Source organism: Homarus americanus, unplaced genomic scaffold (assembly GCF_018991925.1).
Source record: "Homarus americanus isolate GMGI-L3 unplaced genomic scaffold, GMGI_Hamer_2.0 scaffold31037, whole genome shotgun sequence".
In the NCBI taxonomy this organism is placed as follows: Eukaryota; Metazoa; Arthropoda; class Malacostraca; order Decapoda; family Nephropidae; genus Homarus; species Homarus americanus.
Genome location: NW_024722227.1, coordinates 1,027,425 through 1,043,717, shown reverse-complemented (window position 1 = coordinate 1,043,717; position 16,293 = coordinate 1,027,425). Strand labels below are relative to the sequence as shown.

The window sequence follows — 16,293 nt, the reverse complement described above, 5'->3', positions numbered from 1 at the left end:
CGTATAGTGGCACCATATAGTGGCACCGTATAGCGGCACCCTATAGTGGCACCATATAGTGGCACCATATAGTGGCACCGTATAGTCGCACCATATAGTGGCACCGTATAGTGGCACTGTATAGTCGCACCGTATAGTGGCACCATATAGTGGCACTGTATAGTCGCACTATATTGTGGCACCATAGCACCGCTTAGTATATATAGTGGCACCAATATGCGGCACCGTATAGTGGCACCGTATAGTGGCTCCATATAGTGGTGCCAATAACGGCACCACATAGTGCACTGCAAAGCGGCACCATATAGTGGCATATATCGTGGCACCATAGCGTGGCACCATATAGTGGCACCGATAGAGTCACCGTATAATGGCACCATATAGTGGCACCGTATAGTGGCACTGTATAGTGGTACCGTATAGTGGCACCGTATAGTGGCACTGTATAGTGGCACCATATAGTGGCACCGAATGGAGTCACCGTATAGTGGCACCATATAGTGGCACCATACTGTGGCACCGTATAGTGGCACCACATAGCTGGTAGTGTGAATAATTGAACACCAGAGCGGTGGAGTGCTGTAATGACCCCGACTCTCACTGTGTAGACTGATATTATCCTTACTGGTGTGAGGGAGGGAGGGGGAAGGGTGAGGGAGGGAGGGGGAAGGGTGAGGGAGGGAGGATAGAAGGGTTAGGTCGAGGGAGGGAGAGAGAGAGGAGAAGTGAGAAAGAATTAGTGAGGTAGAGGGAGGGGAGGAGGGAGGGACGCAGCCATATGTGGGTTGAACTATCACAGCCACATTTCACGTTCCTCCTTCCCTCCCTCTCTCTTGCCCTCCATCCCCCCATCCATTCTATCCCTCCCACCCTCCTTCTACCTCCCCCTTTCCTTCCCTCCATCCCCCCCTCTCTGTCTTTCCCTACTTTCTGTCTCCTACAGGAAGGGGCAGGTACAGGGGAAGGGGCAGATGGGGGAGGGGCAGGTACAGGGGTTCCACAGGGGGAAGGAGCAGGTACAGGAGGTACTTTAGGTACAGGTACAGGGGAAGGAACAGGTACTGGTCAGGGGGTACAGGGAAGGAGCAGGTACAGGAGGTACAGGGAAGGGGCAGGTACAGGGGAAGGGGTACAGGTACAGGGTACAGGGGAAGGCAGGTCAGGGGGTACAGGGAAGGGGCAGGTACAGGGTACAGGGGAAGGAGCACAGGGGTACAGGGGGTACAGGGGAAGAGCAGGTACAGGGGGGGTACAGCAGGGGAGGGGCAGGCAGGGGAAGGGGCAGGTACAGGGGAAGGGGCAGATACAGGGGGAGGGGCAGGTACAGGGGGGTACAGGAGGAAGGCAGGCACAGGGGGGGCAGGTACAGGGCAGGTACAGGGGGAGGGGCAGATACAGGGAAGGGGCAGGTACAGGGGAAAGGCAGGTGGCAGGGGGGTACAGGAGGAAGGGCAGGACAGGGGCAGGTAAGGGCAGGTACGGAAGGGGCAGGTACAGGGGAAGGGGCAGGTACAGGGGAAGGGGCAGGTACAGGGGAAGGGGGATACAGGGGAGGGGCAGGTACAGGGGGTACAGGAGGAAGGGGCAGGCAGGGGGGCAGGTACAGGGAGAAGGGGCAGGTACAGGGGAGGGGCAGATAAAGGGGGCAGGTACAGGGGCAGGTACAGGGCAGGTACAGGAGGAAGGGGCAGGCACAGGGTTAAGGGGCAGGTACAGGGAGAAGGGGCAGGTACAGGGGGAAGGGGCAGGTACAGGGGGGTACAGGGGGAAGGATCAATATATCACACGCATCGACCGCGGGGACATAACCTCGTCGCCCATTGGTCGCCTGACTCCCACTCTCGACGTTGATTGGTCAAGGCACCGCTACGATTAGCCATTGTGCCGAGGTGAGTGCCACGGATCAACCAATCCCTTACGTGCTCTCCCCATCGTTCACGCCCACCGTGCCACGCCGACCAATGGCAGCGACGGAGCAGAGTGAAGGAACTTGGAGTTTGACCGATCAAATGTCAGCTCAAGGGATGGAGGCTCCGGATTGGTGGTTATGCTGACGTTACGCTGACGCCGAGAAGTCAGGAGGTTCCCAACCACGGCCGCTTCGGGTCAAACCACAAGCTCACCGCCTATACACGCCTTCCCACGCCTTATTTCTCCCCCACGCCCTTATCTTATCAAGATCTACACGCCCTCGCGCCCACGCTGCGAGTCATCCTTGGTGTGGGCGGGATCGTGGGCGGCCAAACCTACGACTTTTTGGTCTCTTGCCTGTGACGACCACCACGACTGCCGCCATCTTGTGAACCTCTTCTGACGCGGTGGTGAGTGTCCTGTGTCCTACTGTGTCCCTGTGTCCTAATGTGTGTTCCTGTGTCCCACTGTGTGTTCCTGTGTCCCACTGTGTGTCCCTGCATCCCACTGTGTGTTCCTGTGTTCTAATGTGTCCCACTGTGTGTTCCTGTGTCCTTGTGTCCTAATGTGTGTCCCTGTGTTCCTGTGTCCCACTGTGTGTTCCTGTGTTCCTGTGTCCCACTGTGTGTTCCTGTGTTCCTGTGTCCCTACATCCCACTGTGTGTTCCTGTGTCCTAATGTGTCCCACTGTGTGTCCCTGTGTTCCTGTGTCCTTGTGTCCTACTGTGTGTCCCTGTGTTCCTGTGTCCTGTTGTGTTCCTGTGTCCCACTGTGTCCCTGTGTTCCTGTGTCCTTGTGTCCTACTGTGTGTCCCTGTGTTCCTGTGTCCTGTTGTGTGTTCCTGTGTCCCCACTGTGTGTTCCTGTGTTCCTGTGTCCCACTGTGTGTTCCTGTGTTCCTGTGTCCCTACATCCCACTGTGTGTTCCTGTGTCCCTAATGTGTCCCACTGTGTCCCTGTGTTCCTGTGTCCTTGTGTCCTACTGTGTCCCTGTGTTCCTGTGTCCTGTTGTGTGTTCCTGTGTCCCTACTGTGTGTTTCTATGTGTGTGTGTCCCACTGTGTCCCTGTTCCTGTGTCTTGTGTCCCTACTGTGTGTCCCTGTGTCCTGTGTCCCTACTGTGTGTCCTGTGTCCCTATGGTGTCCCTGAGTTCCTAGTGTGTTCCTGTGTTCCTGTGTCCCTACCCCACTGTGTGTTCCTGTGTCACTGTGTCCCCCTGTGTCCCTGTGTCCTGTCCTTGTGTCCTACTGTGTGTCCCTGTGTCCTACTGTCCCTGTGTTCCTGTGTCCTTGTGTCTACTGTGTGTCCCCTGTGTCCCTGTGTTCCTACTGTGTCCCTATGTGTCCTGTGTCCTTGTGTCCCCTACTGTGTCCCTGTGCCTACTGTGTGTCCCTGTGTTCCTGTGTCCCTTGTGTCCCTACCTGTGTCCCTGTGTTGTGTGTCTGTGTCCTACTGTGTGTGTTCCTACTGTGTCCCCTGTGTCCCTGTGTCCTGTCCTGTGTCCTTGTGTCCCTGTGTCCCTGTGTGTGTCCTGTGTCCCCTGTGTGTCCCTGTGTGTGCCCCTGTGTCCTGTGTGTGTCCTGTGTTGTGTCCTGTGTCCTGTGTCCTTGTGTACTGTGTGTCCCCCCTACTGTGTCCCTGTGTCCTGTGTCCTACTGTGTGTCCCTGTGTCCTACTGTGTCCCTGTGTTCCTGTGTCCTTGTGTCCTACTGTGTGTCCCTGTGTCCCTGTGTCCTCCTGTGTCCTTGTGTCCTACTGTGTGTCCCTGTGTCCCTACTGTGTCCCTGTGTCCCTGTGTCCTTGTGTCCTACTGTGTGTCCCTGTGTCCTACTGTGTGTCCCTGTGTTCCTGTGTCCTTGTGTCCTACTGTGTGTCCCTGTGTCCCTGTGTGTCCCTGTGTCCTGTGTCCCTGTGTCCCTGTGTGTCCCTGTGTCCCTGTGTCCCTGTGTCCTGTGTCTGTGTCCTACTGTGTGCCTGTGTCCCTGTGTCCCTGTGTCCTACTGTGTCCCTGTGTCCCTACTGTGTGTCCTGTGTCCTCCTGTGTTCCTGTGTCCCCCTGTGTCCTACTGTGTCCCTGTGTTCCTGTGTTCTGTGTCCCTACTGTGTGTCCCTGTCCCTACTGTGTGTCCCTGTGTTCCTGTGTCCCTTGTGTCCTACTGTGTGTCCCTGTGTCCTACTGTGTCCCTGTGTTCCTGTGTCCTTGTGTCCCTGTGTGTCCCTGTCCTGTGTGCCCTGTGTTCCTGTGTCCTGTGTGTCCCTACTGTGTCCCTGTGTCCTGTGTGCCCTGTGTTCCTGTGTCCTTGTGTCCTACTGTGTGTCCTGTGTCCTACTGTGTCCCTGTGTCCTGTGTCCTGTGTCCTGTGTCCCCTGTGTCCTACTGTGTGTCCTGTGTCCTACTGTGTCCCTGTGTTGTGTCCTGTGTCCTACTGTGTGTCCCTGTGTTCCCTGTGTCCTGTGTGTCCTGTGTGTCCTGTGTGTCCCTTGTGTCCTACTGTGTGTCCCTGTGTCCTGTGTCCTGTGTGTCCCTACTGTGTGTCCCTGTGTCCTGTGTCCCTGTGTCCTGTGTCCTTGTGTCTGTCCCTGTGTCCTACTGTGTCCCTGTGTTCCTGTGTCCTTGTGTCCTACTGTGTGTCCCTATGTCCTACTGTGTGTCCCTGTGTCCCTGTGTGTCCCTGTGTTCCTGTGTCCTTGTGTCCACTGTGTGTCCCTGTGTCCTGTGTCTGTGTGTCCCTGTGTCCTATGTGTCCCTGTGTTCCTGTGTCCTTGTGTCCTACTGTGTCCCTGTGTCCTACTGTGTGCCCTGTGTTCCTGCACTGTGTGTCCCTGTGTTCCTGTGTCCTTGTGTCCTACTGTGTGTCCCTGTGTCCTACTGTGTGTCCCTGTGTCCTTGTGTCCTACTGTGTGTCCCTGTGTCCTACTGTGTGTCCCTGTGTTCCTGTCCTGTACTGTGTCCCCTGTGTTCCTGTGTTCCTGTGTCGTTGTGTCCCACTGTGTGTCCCTGTGTCCTACTGTGTGCCCCTGTGTCCCTATGATCCTGTGTCCCTAATGTCATATACTGTGTCCTTGTTTCCCACTGTGTGTCCTTGTGTCCTACTGTGTGTCCCTGTGTCCTACTGTGTCCCTGTGTTCCTGTGGTCCTTGTGTCCTACTGTGTGTCCCTGTGTCCTACTGTGTCCCTGTGTTCCTGTGTCCCTGTGTCCTACTGTGTGTCCCTGTGTTCCTGTGTCCCACTGTGTATCCCTGTGTTCCTGTGTCCCACTGTGTGTCCCTGTGTCCTATTGTGTGTCCATGTGTCCCACTGTGTGTCCCAATGTGTGTTCCTGTGTCCTACTGTGTCTCTGTGTCCTACTGTGTTCCTTGTGTCCCACTGTGTGTCCCTGAGTCTTACTGAGTGTTCCTGTGTCTGGAAAATCTACGTGTCCTAATAGTCTCCCCGTGTCCTTCCTGTGTCCCTATAGTGTATACCCGTGTCTTGAAATGTGCCTCACTATCCTGAAAGATGTCCTTATGTCCTAAAATATGTTTACGTGTCCTTAAATGCCTCTACGTGTCCGTATGTCCTAGATGGAAGTCACTGTTTTATCTCAAGGTCCACCACGCATGTCCAACCGACGCTCTCCGATGTCCTAATGATCACCCATGTCCACCCCCTGTGCCTTATAGTGTGTCCATGTGTTGTGTATGTCCTAAAGTGTTCTCCCTGTATCCTAGAATACCGTGTCAGCGTGTCCCAATTTAAGACCAATCATCCCATATCATGTCCAAATATACAGTATATAGAAATATATTGGAAGATCGAATTGAGTGAAAATAATAATAATAATAATAATAATAATAATAATAATAATAATAATAATAATAATAATAATAATAATAATAATAATAATAATAATAATAATAATAAATAATAAATAATAAATAATAATAATAATAATAATAATAATAATAATAATAATAATAATAATAAATAATAATAATAATAATAATAATAACAATAATGATGATAATAATAATAATAATAATAATAATAATAATAATAATAATAATAATAATAATAATGATGATAATAATAATAATAATAATAATAATAATAATAATAATAATAATAATAATAATAATAATAATAATAATAATAATAATAATAATAATAATAATAATAATAATAATAATGATGATGATGATAATAATAATAATAATAATAATAATAATAATAATAATAATAATAATAATAATAATAATAATAATAATAATAATAATAGCAGGTGTCCAGTGCACACCTGGTGTCCTAACAACTGAAATCCATAAGCGACACTGTGTTCCTTGTGTCCCACTGTGTGTCCCTGAGTCTTACTGAGTGTTCCTGTGTCTGGAAAATCTACGTGTCCTAATAGTCTCCCCGTGTCCTTCCTGTGTCCCTATAGTGTATACCCGTGTCTTGAAATGTGCCTCACTATCCTGAAAGATGTCCTTATGTCCTAAAATATGTTTACGTGTCCTTAAATGCCTCTACGTGTCCGTATGTCCTAGATGGAAGTCACTGTTTTATCTCAAGGTCCACCACGCATGTCCAACCGACGCTCTCCGATGTCCTAATGATCACCCATGTCCACCCCCTGTGCCTTATAGTGTGTCCATGTGTTGTGTATGTCCTAAAGTGTTCTCCCTGTATCCTAGAATACCGTGTCAGCGTGTCCCAATTTAAGACCAATCATCCCATATCATGTCCAAATATACAGTATATAGAAATATATTGGAAGATCGAATTGAGTGAAGATGATAATAATAATAATAATAATAATAATAATAATAATAATAATAATAATAATAATATCGGGACATTAATAATGCGGATGATAATGTTAATGAATAGCAGGTGTCCAGTGCACACCTGTATGAGTATCGACCAATCAGCGAGCGACATTCCCCTTCGTGGTGGATTATATCGTGTCAAAATGGCGACGGTACTGACCAGTGACTCAAGTTAGTTATATCAATACTTAATGGCGTTATTAACCTTAACATTAACCTGGGATAAAGTTAAAGATGCGGATAATTTTATGATATCGGGACATTAACCGCGGTTTGTTTGGTTGAGGTTAACGTTATGATATCGGAACGTAGTGTTAAGATGGAAATATCGGTAAATGACAACGGAATTTTGTCTCTAGTTCACACCGGTTAATGATCCGGTATAGTGACGTAATCTGCGGTTAACACCTCGATATAGTGATGTAATCTGCGGTTAACGCCTCGATATAGTGATGTATTCTACGGTTAACGCCTCGATATAGTGATCTAATTTGCGGTTAACACCTCGATATAGTGATGTAATCTGCGGTTAACGCCTCGATATAGTGATGTAATCTGCGGTTAACGCCTCGATATAGTGATGTATTCTGCGGTTAACGCCTCGATATAGTGATCTAATCTGCGGTTAACGCCTCGATATAGTGATCTAATCTGCGGCCTCCATAACGCAGTAACCACAGCAAGTCGGCCACTGTATCAATACTTTATATAAACGTGAAGGATAATGACGGAGAGTGAACAGGATAATGTAGTGGGGGGGAGTGGGGAGGGAGTCGTGGGGGGAGAGGAGGTCGTGAGGTTCGGTTAGGAGGGTCGTAAGAGGTTAGGGGAGGGAGGGTCGTAAGAGAGGTTAAGGGAGGGAGGGTCGTAAGAGAGGTGGGGTCGTATCTGTACTTACATCTGACAGTCGTAATATCTGCTTACGTCGCACCGCTGTCAGCAATAGTGCCTGCTGATAGCCCACGCTGACACAGGTCCTGGTACTATCTGCTGACAGTAGACGCATCTGCTGAGAGTCCACGCTGACAGTAGCAGCGGTAGTGTCAGCGCCAGACCATGTTTACTCTGGCCAAGTGTGTGTGTTGGCACTTGTGTGTGTCAACAGAGGGTGTGTGTGTGTGTGTGTGTGTGTGTGTGAGTGTGTGTGTGTGTGTGTGTGTGTGTGTGTGTGTGTGTGTGTGTGTGTGTGTGTGTGTGTGTGTGTGTGTGTGTGTGTGTGTGTGTGTGTGTGTATGTGTGTGTGTGTGTGTGTGTGTGTGTGTGTGTGTGTGTGTGTGTGTGTATTAATGTGTTTGTGTATGAATATATATATATATATATATATATATATATATATATATATATAAGTGATGTATGAGAGACTTAAGTATATATGAGTGTATGAGTGTGTATGAGAGACTTAAGTGCATGAGTGTATGAGTGTGTATGAGTGTATGAGAGACTTAAGTGCATGAGTGCATGAGTGTGTATGAGTGTATGAGAGACTTAAGTGCATGAGTGTATGAGAGACTTAAGTGCATGAGTGTATGAGTGTGTATGAGTGTATGAGAGACTTAAGTGCATGAGTGTATGAGTGTGTATGAGTGTATGAGAGACTTAAGTGCATGAGTGCATGAGTGTGTATGAGTGTATGAGAGAAGAGCATCTTGTCCGTATTGATTGCCGCCCCCTCCCCCATCACTTCACTTAATGCCATTTTAGGAGACTATGTTATTGATTTTTAAATACCTCCGTATTTTAGGTCATTTTAGGAATTTAAGGACAATTATGACCAGAAGGGCAAATGGTTTCAGCCTTAACAAACAAGAATTTACAGATGCCATTGCTCTAAGGTATTAGATGGTTTGCCCTCCCAATGGTGTGTGGCTATTCCTATGATGGCGATCACGCCATGGTTTGCAAGAAGGGGGGCTTCATATGCATGAGGCATGACGAGGTAAGGGATCTCACAGCAAATATGTTGAAGGAAATCTGCGGGACGTCATGGTAGAACCGACCCTCCTTCCACTGGATGGCGAGATCCTCCAACACAGGACTTCAAACACATCTAACGAAGCCCGTGTGGACGTCAGTGCTCGAGGATTCTGGACGCTGGGACAGCGAGCCTTCTTCGACATCAGGATTTTTGATCCCATGGCCGTTTGTCACCGAACCTAGCTCTCGATGCTGCACATAGGAGGAACGAGAACGACAAGAGAAGGGCATATGGGGAGAGAATTCAAAATGTCGATCAAGGCAGCTTCACTCCGCTAGTGTTCACAACCTCTGGTGGGATGGGCCCAAGCGCAAGATGTTTCTACGCCAGACTCGCGGAGCTGATCTCCGAACAGAAGCAGCAGCCCAGAAGTTATGTCACAGCCTGGATGAGATGTCGACTGTCCTTCTCTCTCCTTCGGTCGGCTTTGCTCTGCCTCAGGGGAACGAGAGCTTCTGCCCCTACTCCGTCAACTGCTGCAGATATCGACTATGAGGCTACAGTCACCGAATGCCGCATCGATCTGCGGCTCAACTAATTTAACACAGATAGGATAGTTGCTTATGTATTAGTATATTTAATATTAAGGTAAATAAATGGTGGCGAAGGTGTGGCTATTGGTAGTATATAGTAGTAATAGTATATAGTAGTAGTAGTATATAGTAGTACTGTAGTAGCACTGAGGACACAGGGAGGGGCCGGTCCTTCAGGCCTGGATGCAGACGGTTGGAGAGTCATCCTCAGCACTAACAAGTTAAGTGCCGCAACCAGTGATCTCTGCAACGTCACCACCGCCCTTGCAAGAAAACTAGCAAATTCGTGCTGCCACCACCTCCATGCTCTGGCGGCCTGCCGCCTCATTCCCCTGGATAAAAATCCAGGATGTTGGCCTTTAGGAGTGGGGGAAGAGCTGAGACGGATCATTGGAAAATGCTTAATGGAGGTGGTAAATTATGATGTCAGGGCAGCTGCAGGGAACCTGCAAGTATGTGCTGGCCACCAGGCTGGAGGGGAAGCTGCCATTCACGCCATGAGACCGATATTTGAGCAGCGTGATTGTGAGGCCGTTCTCCTGGTTGACGCTTCCAACGCATTCAATATAATCAACCGCAAGGCTACACTGCGCAACATCAAGATCAATGTGTCCAAGCTTTGCAAGGTATGTTGAAAACACCTATAGGAACCCATTAGACCTCTATAAAACAAACATCAAGGCTCTAAGAGGAGATATCATCATACACTCAACTGAGGGAACAACACAGGGGGACCCTGTTGCAATGGTAATGTACGCAATAGGCCTGTCCGTGCTCCAACACACAATAAAATTTAAAACAACCGAGGTCAAGCAAGTGGCATACGCTGATGACCTAAGAGGAGCAGGAAAATTGGTGAACATCAAAAAGTGGTGGTACCTGATAACATCACGAAGTCCACAAATAGGGTACCATCCAAACGCCAGCGAGTCCTTCCTCATTGTCAAGCCAGAACACTATGAACGGGCAGTGGAGGTGTTCGGTGGAAGTGAGGTCAAAATAACAAAGAATGGCCAAAGACATCTAGGTGCAGTAATCGGCACGAAGGACTTCAAGACCAAGTACGTAGCGGGAAAGGTGAATGGGTGGGTGAAGGAAATTCATGCTCTGTCGGAGGCTGCTAAAACTGAGCCACATGTAGCATTTGCGGCATTCACCCCTGGAGTCAAGCATCGCTGGAATTACCTGATGCGCACTATCCCTTATATCAGACCCCCCTCTGCCCTCTAGAAGAACCCATCAAGGTCACTTTCATCCCAACACTAGTAAAAAAAAAACATTATTTAACCCAGCAGAAAGGTCACTCCTTGCATTACCACCGAGACTTGGAGGAATAGGATTGACTAATCCAGAGGAGCTTGCCGCCACAGAACATCAGAACTCTGTCAAGCTCACGGCAGCCCTCACTGAGCACTTAACTCAGAATGCAGCGTCAGGTGGATACCAACGAATTAAACAAGATTCGACGGTCCATTACGACAGAACGGCAGCACGGCCAAAGTGATAAACTTCAACAACTGATGATGCAAGTGTCAGTTAACTTGTAAAAAAATAGCTATAGCGCAGGAGGTGGGCGCCTCGAACTGACTAACAACATTACCGATAAGGACAAAAGGTTACAGCCTTAATAGACAAGAATTTACAGATGCCAATGCTCTAAGGTACAGTAGGCCAGTAGAAGGTTGACCCTCCCAATGCGTGTGTGGCTCATCCTACGACATTGACCACGCCATGGTGTATAAGAAAGGGGGCTTCGTATGCATGAGGCATGACGAAATAAGAGATCTTACAGCAAATATGTTGAAGGAAATCTGCCATGATGTCATGGTACAACCGACCCCTCCTTCCACAGGACGGTGAGAATTTCCATCACAGGACTTTAAACACATCCAACGAAGCCCGTGTGGACGTCAGTGCTCGAAGATTCTGGACGCGGGGAGCGCGAGCCTTCCTTGACATGAGAATTTTCGACCGTAACCTATAGCTCTCGATGCTGCACACAGGAGGAACGAGAATGGCAAGATCAGGGCATATGGGGAGAGAATTCAGATTGTTGATCAAGGCAGCTTCACTCCTCTGGTGTTCACAACCTCTTGTGGAATGGGACCAGGTGCAAGATGATTCTATGCCAGACTCGCGGAGGTGCTATCCAAACAGAAGCAGCAGCCCACAAGTTATGTTACAGCCTGGATGAGATGTCGACTGTCCTCTCTCCTTAGGTCTGCATTGCTCTGCCTCAGAGGAACGAGAGCATCGGCCCCAAAGCCGACAACAGTTGCAGATATGGACGATGAGGCAACAGTTACTGAATGCCGCCGATCTGCGGCTCAACTAACTCAACACAACTATGGGAAGCTACTTATGTATTAGGATAGTTACTTTTAAGGTAATAAAATACCGGCGAAGGTGTGGCTATAGGGGGAGGCTGCTGGAGGCCACGTTAAATAAGTAGTAGCAGTAGTAGTGGTAATAATATTAATAGGCTTGAATTATTTTTATTACTTAAAGAAAAAAACCTTAATTTAATCTCCACCTATTCGATTTTCCCCGGGTTTTTTCTGATAAATAAATGAACCAATCAGGTGTCGAGTTTCTTGTGCATGTTTGAAATAGAAAACCAATGTATAAATATTTTTTTCTCAATTAATAATATTTGGATGTATTTCGTTTGCTATAATTTATTAATAATAATTAATTTACTATTTATTATAATATTTTTCCTTAAGAGTATTTCGATAATGGACGAAATTAAATACTGTTGATTGTTACCATGACCACGCTGAGAGTGGCATTAGGTTAGGTTACGTCGGATTAATTTGTGTATGTTTATATGCTAGATTAAGTTGTTTATAAGCTAGGTTCGGACACTATATGTCTTAATTAAAATAATAATTATTATTATTATTGATATTATTCTTAGTGTTCTTATTATTGGTAGTACTTATATATTATTATTATTATTATCATCGTGCGTAAGAATACAACACCTTGTAAGTGAAAATAACGAATGACGTCAGAGAAACAGTGGATATTGTCATAATGGCCTTGTGGCGGGCGGCGGCGGGCGGCGGGCGGCGGGCGGCGGACGGCAGCGGGCGGCGGACGGCAGCGGGCGGCGGCAGGTGGTGTCAGCGCCAGACCACCTGATCAATTTATGATTATATTATATTTTTGGGAATTATGTGAAAATTTTGAAATTATATACTTTTTTATTTAAAGTCAACAAATAAAACTTTTTCTTCGTACTTAATGACATACTTATACACCTGTACTTATTTACTTAGATATTTACTTATTTAAATATATCACTGTTCATTAGGAGAAAAAATATCATATTAATCTTTGGCAATATGCAACTAAGCACACACACAGACACACACACACACACACACACACCAGACACACACACACACACACACACAGCACACACACACACACACACACACACACACACACACACACACACACACACACACACACACACACACACACACACACACACACACACACACACACACACACACACACACACACTTGACGTTCATGCCTAATTAAACGCACTAAGCACTGCCTTCCACACCTAATTATATAAACTTAAAAATAGTAACTGGTAACTTTTCCCCGACAGTTGCCGAGGTGTAAATATTATCATTAAAAACAAACCATAAAGTGATTAATATTTTGTTAATACATTTAGGGTTAACATAGTTCTCTCTCTCTCCGTCTACTAACTGCTCTAACTCTCACCTGCTCTCTCTAACAATACGACAGACAAACGGATGTCAGATGCCACCACCCACTCACCCCGGGCGTAACAACGGGTATTGGTGGTGGGGTCTGGTGTTGGTGGGGTCGTTGTTGGGGTCGTGTTGTTGGGGTCGTGTTGCGGAGTTGTGTTTATAGGATCGTATTTGTAGGGTCGTTTTGGTGGGGGTCGTTGGTGGGGTTGTGTTGGTGGGGTCGTGTTGGTGGGGTTGTATTGGTGGGGTGGTGTTGTTGGGGTTGTGTTGGTGGGGTCGTGTTGGTGGGGCCGGTGGGGTTGTGTTGGTGGGGTCGTGTTGTGTTGTTGTTGGGGTCGCGGAGTTGTGCTTATAGGATCATTTGTAGGGTCGTTTTGGTGGGATTGTGTTGGTGGGGTTGTGTTGGTGGGGTTGTGTTGGTGGGGTTGTGGGGTGGGGTCGTGTTGGTGGGGGGTGGGGGGGTTTGTAGGGTGTTTAGGGTCGTGGTGCCAATGGCAGGTGGAGAACAGGTGAGAGTATAGTATGGTGAGGGGGAGAGAGGGAGATAAATGAGAGGTGAGGGGGGCAGGTGAGGGGTGAGAGGTGAGGGGGCAGGTGAGGGGTGAGAGGTGAGGGGAGAGGTAGTCGCTCACAAACTGGACCTGATTCTAATTGTGTGTTAATTATGTTGAGATTATGAGTGTGGTTGTGGCCACGTGTGCGGGCAGTCAGGTGTGTCGGGAGGTGGGGGGGTTGGCGTGAGGGGCGAGGGTGTCGATAGGGATGGGGTGGTGGGGTGAGAGGTCGTGCTAGGGGGGGTTAAGTTAAGCTTGATTTGGTTTAATTTGATTTAATCCTAACCTAACTTAATTTAACCTAACCTAACCTCAATTTACTTTACCAACCGTCATCATCATCATCACCATTGCCATAATCATCATCATCAATCTGTATGGGTAGAAATTGCAGAAGGAAGAGAAAAACTAATTATGGGAGTGATTTACAGGCCCCCCAAGTCTTAGGAAAGAAGCAACTCAGCCCATATGGCAGGAGATGAGTAGGGCAGTAAAATATAACAACCTGTGCATTATGGGGGAGTTCAACTTCAGAAATATTAACTGGGACAACCTTGTAGGTGACTATGAATCTGAAGACGTCCTAGACGCAGTACAGGACAATTTTTTAAAACAACTAATTACAGAACCTACTAGAGGTGACAATATATTAGACCTTGTATTAACAAATAAAGAAAATATTATCAGAGATATCACAGTAGGGGAAGAACTAGGTAACAGTGATCACAGAGAAATCAGGTTCACCCTAAATTGGGAAACGAAAAACAATGACAATATGGTCAGAGTCCCAAACTTTCGATCGGCGGATTATGAGGGGTTAAGAAGGTACCTAGGTGAGGTCACCTGGGAACAGTCAGGTCAATCCCCGGTAGGAACCGGTGAGGACACCGGCGACACAACAATTGATCATGACTATATTATATTCACTAGTATACTACGTAAAGCACAAGAACAAAATATACCATACAGAAAAATTAGGTCAAATAATAATGAGCCAAGGTGGATGACCAAAAAACTTAAACATGACATAGGAATAAAGAAAGGAATTTATAAGAAATTAAAGGGAGGGGAGGAGCATCTCAGAAATAGGTATAATGAACTATCTAGGAATGTTAAGAAAAATGCAAGGAAGGCAATGAGGGACTACGAAGTCATGATAGCAAGAGAATCCAAGGCGAATCCCGAGAGATTTTTCCAGGTATATAGGACAAAGGTCAAGGACAAAGTGGGGGCCTTTAAAGACAGAGAGGGGGGAAGTGATCGATGATAGTGAGAAAATAAGCAAAGCATTAAACAGCTACTTCTTATCAGTTTTCACAGAAGAAATTCACGAGGAAATGCAAGAGGTGGAACTGATATTAAATGGAAATGAAGAAAAATTAAAGAATATCACTATAAGAAAAGAGGATGTTATTAAGAAGATAAATAAATTAAAGAAGACAAAATCCCCAGGGCCGGATGAAATTTTCCCTTGAGTTTTGAAAGAGTGTAAGGAACAGATTAGCGGATCCCTCGTAAATTTATTTACAAAATCATTTGACACGGGAGATGTGCCAGACTTGTGGAAACAGGCAAATGTAGTACCCATATTCAAAAAGGGAGACAGAGCATCAGCGTCAAATTACCGGCCGATTAGTTTGACGTCAGTAGTGGGGAAATTTCTTGAATCAATTATAGCAAATAGTATCCGATCGCATTTAGAGAAAAACAAGTTAATCTACGACTCTCAACATGGGTTTACAAAGGAAAAATCTTGTCTAATAAATCTGCTGACGTTTTTTAGGAAAGTCTTCGAGGTAGTAGATAATGACGAAAATTACGATGTTATTTACTAAGACTTTAGCAAAGCATTTGATAGAGCACCGCATCAGAGGCTTCTGAGAAAAGTTAAGGCTCATGGTATCGAGTGGAAAGTTTTAAATTGGATAAAATCGTGACTCACAGATAGAACACAGAGGGTCAGCGTAGATGGTGTTAAATCTGAGTGGGACTGTGTAACCAGTGGGGTTCCCCAGGGGTCAGTACTGGGCCCACTCTTGTTCATAATCTACATAAACGATCTAGATACTGGGATCAGCAGTGACATAAGCAAGTTTACTGATGACACCAAAATAGGGCGGCAGATTAATTCAGGGAAGGATGCAAATGCACTACAGGAGGATTTAAATATACTGCAGGAGTGGTCAGAAAAATGGCAAATGAAATTCAACACCAGCAAGTGCAGCGTACTTAATGTCGGAAGAACAAATACTGTCACTGTATACAGCCTTAACAACATCAACCTAGAGAAGTCAACTTGCGAAAGAGACTTAGGAGCATTTATAAGCCCGGATCTCCGGCCTAAAAAACAGTGCGTTAATGTTCGAAATAAGGCAAACAGAGTATTAGGTTTATATCTAGAAGTGTAAGTAATAAGAGTGCGGAAGTCATATTGCAACTATATCTTGCGCTAGTCAGACCGCACCTCGATTATGCTGTTCAGTTCTAGTGCCTTTATTATAGAATGGATATCAATTCACTGGAATCGGTGCAGCGAAGAATTACGAAAACGATTCCGGGACTTAAAAACCTTCCATATCAAGATGGATTAAAGAAACTTAGCTTGCATTCCTTAGAAAGACGAAGAGTACTGGGAGATAATTATGATAGAAGTATTTAGGTGGGTGAAAGGAATCAATAAAGGCGATATAGATAAAGTTCTTATAAAGTTCAGGAGGGAGATAGGAAGAAACTGATTCACAAATAGGGTGGTGGACAAGTGGAACAAGCTTA

At 46.6% G+C, this 16,293-nt stretch overlaps 2 protein-coding genes across 2 annotated transcripts; both read left to right on the top strand.

The window, feature by feature from the left end:
* Window positions 1-2,476: 2,476 nt before the first annotated feature.
* On the top strand, window positions 2,477-3,067 carry LOC121862485 (keratin-associated protein 5-1-like). Its single transcript, XM_042360789.1, has one exon. The coding sequence runs from the start codon at window positions 2,477-2,479 to the stop codon at window positions 3,065-3,067; it is 591 nt and encodes a 196-aa protein (XP_042216723.1).
* A 1,582-nt stretch (window positions 3,068-4,649) lies between these two features.
* Window positions 4,650-5,291, top strand: LOC121862484 (keratin-associated protein 16-1-like). The gene has a single exon (XM_042360788.1). It carries the CDS (start codon window positions 4,650-4,652, stop codon window positions 5,289-5,291), a length of 642 nt encoding a protein of 213 aa, XP_042216722.1.
* Window positions 5,292-16,293: the final 11,002 nt, after the last annotated feature.